General features: G+C 27.7%; 1 protein-coding gene across 1 annotated transcript in view; it reads right to left on the bottom strand.

The window, feature by feature from the left end:
- Nucleotides 1-5,458, bottom strand: part of LOC119666462 (glutaredoxin domain-containing cysteine-rich protein CG31559-like) — a 24,320-nt gene extending 18,862 nt beyond the window's left edge. The window contains exon 1 of the mRNA XM_038075739.1: nt 5,387-5,458. Coding sequence (XP_037931667.1) covers nt 5,387-5,458 — 72 coding nt within the window. The remainder of the gene's footprint in view (nt 1-5,386) is intronic.
- Nucleotides 5,459-8,258: the final 2,800 nt, after the last annotated feature.

Here is an 8,258-nt window from a genome sequence, read left to right as displayed (position 1 = left end):
ATAAAACATCTCATATATTTTAATTTAAGTGGTACATGTAAAAACAGCATTAAAGAAGGGCCGCACACCCTTCCAGATAGAGCACGCGTCGTCACTGACATACATGTTATAATTTCGTGGCTAATAATGTATTTAAATATATTAGTTCTCATTCACTAAAACCAGGAAAGTAAGTACAACAAATAATTACCAGAAAATCTCATTAAGCGTATAGGACAATACCAACTAGGAGTAATAAGTATAGCATTGTATAGTATTCTTGGATTTTTTTGTGAAATAAAAAGAAATATATTATTTGAAGAATAGAATTAACATATATAAGAACATGTTTAATATTGATATGTTATCTCATTCAATTACAATATGAATGAAATAAAAATAAACAAGAAATATAAAAACATCCATACGTTAAAATTTGTAATAATTTACAACATAAATGTAGAAGCTTTAAATACCAATTTTCTTTTGTAAAATTTACAGTTCCTTCGTAAATCTTTTGTTTTGATTTAAATAAATATTTCCAATTCTTAAATAAAAATACTTTAAACGTTGTTTCTGCTTTTGTCTCATTTCCATTTTTTTCAGATTTATTGTTTAGTTTTATTTTATTTTAAGATTGAAAACAGTTTTGGGTATCTTTTAAAGACAACAAACAGAAATATTTGTATTATTTTCCTAAATATTGCAACGGTAAAAGATACATTTAAGTAATTATTTTATCTCTTGAACCTTTTTCTCGTTTTGATTTCATGCATACAAAATATAACAAAGCCAAGATTTTATAATAAATCATTCGAGTGAATAATTTGTACGAGAAAGATATGAACAATATGGTCATTGGATTGCTCACCATTAAGATAAAGATAAAATATTTCGTATCTTGTTTTTTTTTACACGAAACAAAGTTGCATATTTTTCTATTTATAGCTTTAAAAGTCGCTGGCGCTAACAAAAACAAAACAAAGGCTTTTGACCTTCTAATGAATTCGGTAAAAAATTATGTTACAACATGCGAGTACTAGCGATTCCAGTATCAGCTTGAGACTTTTGAATCATTATTAAATCGTCGAATTAAATTGAAATGTTTTAGCGCAATTTTCATTCAATGGCCCAAAAAATATTAGATATTATTTTAATTCGTAATTAAAAATGCGAAGAAAATTCTTTAAAGTTAAACTTCTTCAAGTTTAATATACATTATTGCTCATATTTTTAGTAAAATATATTATTTTAAGGCTAACTGAAAATTCATTCTGAAAACATGCTCTGCTATCTCTGTTTACACCACTGAGGTAAGAGAGTTCTTATGTACATCAATTGATTAGTATTAGTACCACCTACAACTTCTCTGAACTCCAAATAAGAATTTTCATGCTTTTTCTATATTCATAATAATAACTAACCCAACAAACTTGATAAAGTTTTAGACAATTGCGGTTAAAGTTAGTACTGATCAAACACCGTATCAATAAAATTTAATAAATATAATATATTTGCTACTATTAATATTAGTACCATCTTAGGGTTTAGAACCACCTACAAAGTTAGTACTGATTAAACACAATATCAATAAATTTTAATAAATATAATATATTTGACTGTAAACCCTTTTTAAATTGTTGATTCAGATTTCATACATCATAGATAAATCTTATGCAGTCACCTAAGTTAGATTAGATTAGTGTAGCACCAAAGATTAGATTAGTGTAACATCAAAGTTTACTCAAGCTCAAAAATTGATCATTTGTGAATGGATGAGACACCAGACTTGAAGATACCCTAACCATCTTGTTCACAAACAACGTCCCTTTGAAAATTTGGAACTAAGCCATTCAAGTAAAAGGACACCAATCTGATAAATCTAAACTTGACTATTGCTCTAATTTTAAACGATGACGGCTTTCTTTGAATCTGAAGATCCATGAATCTAACAAAAGTTATTAGAGAGTGTACTGGTACTTAGTTGCATCCGCTTTAGTTAAAACAGCTCAATAGTATGAATTTGGTCCAAATTGGGTTAAATAAGTATTGTGATTTAAGTCTGAAGAATTTTCTCAAAAGTTTAGCACTGGCAAATAAATAGAATAAGTTTTCTTTGAATCTGAAGATGCACAACTCCGACAAAAGTTATTAGAGAGTGTATTGGTACTGTGTTGCATCCACTTTAGTTATTAGTAGCTCTCCAGTACAAATTTTTAAATGCCCAAATATTTGAAAATTACTTTTAATAAAAAAGTTCTTTTTCTTTCTTCCCTAAATATGTGCAATTCTTGTTATATCAAAAACTGTTTCAAACTGATACATTTTTAAATATTTTCAAAATAGATCTAGTAATTTTTGTGTGATGATCTTAAATACATAAAACTTTCGTTTTTATAGATTGCATAACTTCTTCTCCTTTATTGCCTTTCCTTCTTTATTGCTGTCGTTCTCACGTTGTGTACTCATAACTGTCATTCTTAATTCATCGATCTACATCAGTATTTGACTTTCGAATATTAGCTGACGCTTTCTTTGGATAGGCAATCTGATTATCTATCCTTATCCATTTTCATAACATGTCGCACACCCTCTTCAAAAGATGCGCAACTCGAAATTCGTCAATTTTCAAAAAACGTGAAAAATGTTTTGCAGCGTAGCGTCATTCCTAACAACAAAAGAGATATAATTGTCTTTTTCGACAATTTGCAATAATAAAAATAAAGTGGAATTTTACGTGTTGGTAGACAGGTAAACTAAAAGCAAATTTCATACATTAACTCAAAATATAGAGATTTCGAGTTGTGCCTCTTATGAAGAAGGTGTGTCTAGATGCCTAGATTACATATTTATGGGAAAAAACAAAGGATTCATAACATACAGCCTCTTCGTCCTTCGTCCTAACACAATCTTTTTCCCTTGATACACAAATGAAGGCTTTGGCCTTAATAATTAGGAACCATGGCTTCATATTTATACTAACTTACAATTCAACAAAATCACATATAAGATAACAACATTACCAACAAATTATAGATCACAGATCGATTACGTCTAATATCCGAAAAATTTTTATGAAAGTGTTTATAGTGCAAGAAAAGGGAATAATTTTTTGATAACATAATTTCAATAACATGACCCAGAAAGAACTGAAAAAGCTATATAGAAACCATAAATTCCTGATAGAAGTACAGCTGAAAGTATAACAGTTATATATGGAGACAAAGTATTTGTATTTGCCGCTTTGTAATTATTTCAATTATATATTTTATATAGTATTTCTGCTTGTATAACCTACTATTAAAATTAAATCAAAATGAAATTTATAAGCAACTTTACTTTAAAAACTGCAACGATTTATCCATATATAAACCATGGAACTTATTTTCTTCAGATAATAAAACACGTTTGAAAAGAATTTATATAATAAAAACTGTTTTTATAAAATATTTCATAAAAAATATTGCACATGTTTAGGTAAATAATGATTCTCATATTTTTAAAAAAAACTCTCTATTAGTTTACTCAGATTATTTGCGCATTTACCAAACAGCAGCCAAATGAGTCACTTTGGATTGTTTTCATTGAAATTCATTACTTCGATTTTTTTAATTGCAAGACATTGCAACAAATCAAGTTTGTAGCGAGTCAAGTAAAGTCTTGCATATTCAACTGAAAATCTTGACACTTGTTTTAACACATCGAAGAGAACTGCAACATACAACACGACCTTCAGGTTATATAAGTGGCAGTTATGCCAACAAAAAGACAACATTCTTTGGCTAACTCACAGCTGTAGGTTCACATTACCATTCACTAATGGTTAACTTCCTTTGCGCTTCAACACCTAACCACGCGCTGAACTCTCAAGCAGTATTAGATATAAGATATTAAATTTAATATAATGAATAAGTTCTTAACAATAATTTTAGATACAAATTGATAGTTCAAAATAAATATATATTTCTGCAATTAATATAATAACAATTAAATTTAGTATTTATAATATTAGTTATTACTGTAAATATGGATGTATTTACCTTAATCATATAATAGACATCGTTGGTAATAAGCGATATCATTCATAATATAGCTAATAACTATAATATAATGATTTTTTTTAAAAATGAAAATTAAATTCTAATAAAATCATATTAAAATGTTAAATATATTAATTTACAAACTTATGAAACCATAAACAATGATTTCAAAAATATTCCGGTAAGGAATTATTCATTGAATCTTAGTAATCAAAACCTTTGTGTTCCATGACAAGAAATCCAACTTCAAATAGTGGAAAAGTTTTATTATATATATAAATTTTAAAGAAAAAAATTTACAATCGTTAATTAAAATTCTATAAAGAGTACAGTAAATGCAATTGTTGTTTACAAATAAATTTAATTATTAAAAAATTAACAAAGCTTGAAATTTAAATGACGCAAATTAGTTGTGTAACGACAGTCCACGGTTCAAATTTGACAGACCTCAATTCTTAACACTTGAAGCCAAAAAATTTTATACTGGCAATTAAAGCAATAATGTTCAGAAAGCCCAATGATGCCAGCTATATCGTCAGTAAATCCTCAATTCAGACCTCAATTCTTGATACTTAAAGCCAAGAAATTATATACTGGCAATTAAAGCAATAATGTTCCCAAACCCCAGGGATGACAGCTATATGATCAGTTAATCCAAATATAAATTTTTGGACTGATTAATTCCCTCACCATAAATCACTTCTTTAATGTTTATATTCATAAATGTAACAATGAAATAATAAAATGAAATATATCTCTATACAAAATTTAGTCCATAAGATGATTAAATTAAAATCAACTTTTAAATAAAGATCTTCGAGGACGATACTCACACACATATATTCACATATGTATAAAATGCTTTTATATTTTACCTATTACCATTTCAAAATAGTGTACTAGTAGTTTCGTAGTAAGAAGAAAGTAGATCTCTTTTGTCGCTCAATTAAAAAAAGTAATAAATACGAGTATTACAAAGCAAACTTTTGAAAAGAAAACTGAACTTTTTAAGAACAAAAAAACTTTTGTTTCGCACAAACTATTTATGTTATTCCTAATAATTCACATCTGATTCCACGAGACAAGACAGCTTGACAATCTGAAAGCATGTTAGATAAGTATCTTAAATCACAGGCCGAAATATCGTTCGTGCCCCCGCAAGAAGTCCTCCATAATTATGCGTCCATAATTATAAGCAAACACATTTTTCCGAAAAGGTGATTATTAGGCGAAAAACCAGTCATATTTGTTGATCAATGAGATGGCACATAATCATGAAACTAACACCAAATTTCTTCTGCGCAATATTTGGTCAAATACGACAAATACAATGTGTTAAATATTTCAAATCGTTAAGATAAATTTACTTGTTCATAATTTGGGCTTGTGGTAAGAACTCCGTATGGAGAATGCCACACATGCAATGATCGTAAAATCATATCAAGATTGTCGTCGCTTTTAACTTCTCCAAACGAAATTTTTAAAGGTTTTACCCATCTGGAACGTCCCCAAAATTCTATTTATTTTGAAATACAACTTGTATATTTATTGTAAATTTTAACCATTAATATAATTAAAAACCACATCATTTCACTTTCGCAATGGTAATTCAAGAAAGTCTTGACTTGCTTTTCATATTTCTATTCCAGATTTCTCTATATTTTCGTCACTGTCACTCTTATAGTGAAATCGTTTTTCACGCTTAACTGTCTAGAATTCCTTTTCTCACTCCCGGATACACCACTGTCTTAAGATAAAATTATAGTAAAATATTGAATGATGCTTTAAAAAACAAATTAACTTATTTTTCTTAAAAATATACCGTTTTATATATTATGTAAATCATATATCATATATTTGGTTTTGAGAATTTGACTAAGAATTATACAAAAGTCTTTGAACAGAGTCGGATAGTTGTAAAGCAGATTTATTCAAGAATGTACCAATTAATCATATAATTGGTATTTTGTGATCTGCAACAAAATAAGTTTGCTTGAAAAGTTCTATACTGTTGGTAAAGATGGAAGTTGAAATGTTATAAAAAAAACTCTTCAAGACACAATAACGAGGATTGTATAATTAGAGTATTACCTGCTAATAGGATTGAAATTCACACTGAAACCTCGAAAATAAATGACATAATCGGCAGTGATATTTTTTTTAAATCTTAACGTCTCGTTTCGACTACCTCACAATTATAGTATCTTTCAGATAGATGCAAAGAATAAGCAGCAAGGTAGTCCTAGGGGTCGATTCCTCAAAAATTAGGTGTAAACGCAAAAAAAAACCTATTTCTCACTACAGTTTATACTTTCTTGTAAAATGCTATTCCTCAAAGGCTAGTAAGGATAACAAAATCAAAATGTAAACAAATTTTTGTACACACTTAAGTTTGTATAGTTGAGGAATAAACAGCTGAACACCAACGTGTCTTTAAGTTCGAGAACACCAGAATTATTTTAATGAGTTGTCTAGGCTTATCGATTTAAAACAGATGAACTTGACAAAGCAGACATGTTGCTCTCCAATATTTACTTCAACTACTTCAACCCTGACTTTTATCAGTATTGTGGCTCTACGGATGATGAAAAAACTCTACTCCATCCGATATGGCTCTTTTTCTAACTGACTAGCCAGAACTATTAGGTTCTTATTAAAATTAGGAACTTAATAATAAAATTAAAATTTTAAACAATTATTTTCATAATAAGAACAATAAATTCAAACAATAAAAATATTTAAATACTTATTTTAATCTATCTAATAGATGGAAAAACATAAAAGCTTTTTACATAAAAAATTTGTATATAATTTAATATATCAAAAACCATAAGTTTTATTTTTAAAATATTTATTTGCAACAAAATATTGTATGACAACCATATCAAGATAACAAACTATAAAAATAATTTTATATGGTCCATATTCGTATGTATTATTTATAAATAAATGCCTCAACATCAGGTCACAGAATATATGAACAAAAATGTTTAATCGTTCTATAAACTGAACAACTGAGATACTAATTTGCCTTGAAGTAGACACCTATAAAAACATAAGCTTACCTTATCGGGTTCTTCAATATATACTAACTGCGTACGAATATTTTATTATTATATACCTATTACGACTGTAAGCACATATTGTAAATTCAGCTTCGGAGATTGCAGCAAGTAGAGTACACAATCATTATAATTATCAAATTCAAGAACTTTGCGATAAATATTTAGCAATTTGTACGACTATATCGTATGACATCAATTTTAAATTAACACCTGCTTAAATTCATTATTGTCTTCATCTTTACATCTTGTTCAATAATGAAGTCTATTGTCCTAGTATCACCTGCTTGATGATGTTTTGAAGGCCGAATTCCAAAACTTATCACAAGAACATTTATTGTTGAAAACCATTTAAGATGTTTATGTCTAGACAAAAAAATCTATAATTATGTTTAACATCAATTAACTTCGTGCTAAACTAAAGGAATCTTTAATTACGTCAATTACATATTAAGTATGTAATTGGTTATTAAGCCACTTAAAATAAAATATCCCTTGAAATTGAAGAATATCATTAGAACATTATTTACATAATAAATGAATTTTTTAATTATTTTTAATTTAAATTACGAAACAAACAAATTCATTAAATTTTTTTATTTTTAAAAATAAAAATTAAACAATACATAATTGTTTTGTATAATTTCAGTATTTGTAAATAATTGGTTAACAATGAAGCAATAATAATAATGATTTTACTCATGGGAATCGTTGATATATACCAACTACCACATGTAGTGTTTAATTAATAATTGTTCATCTCATCAAAAATACCGAAATTCAATAAAGTCCGCCATTATTAGGTGTGGCAATCACGCAAGTGTATTTACAACCAATGTGGCAAGTACCAAAATTGTAAAAATATTTATTTAAAATTTTTTTTTACTAATTGGAATCAACTTTTTAAGGAATTACTTTTTACTTTTTCTATAGTTAGACTATAGTTAGTACGTTTATAAAGATAAAATGTATTAAAACATGCTACATTAGGGTGCCATTAAGGTAATGGGCAATTTTTTTTTCGTAAAATCGGTTGACGGCACCCCCCAGATCGGTTCATTTTACTAAAAAAATAATCTGTGTAAAATTTTAGTTCAATTGGATAAGTGGAAATGGTGCCCCAAGAGCCTCAAAGATTGGAAAATAACGATTTTTTCCATAAAATTCATCTTTGATT

The sequence above is a fragment of the Teleopsis dalmanni genome, chromosome 1 (genome assembly GCF_002237135.1).
Source record: "Teleopsis dalmanni isolate 2A chromosome 1, ASM223713v2, whole genome shotgun sequence".
NCBI lineage: Eukaryota > Metazoa > Arthropoda > Insecta > Diptera > Diopsidae > Teleopsis > Teleopsis dalmanni.
Note: the sequence above shows the minus strand (reverse complement) of the source record. Positions and strands in the feature narration are given on the sequence as shown.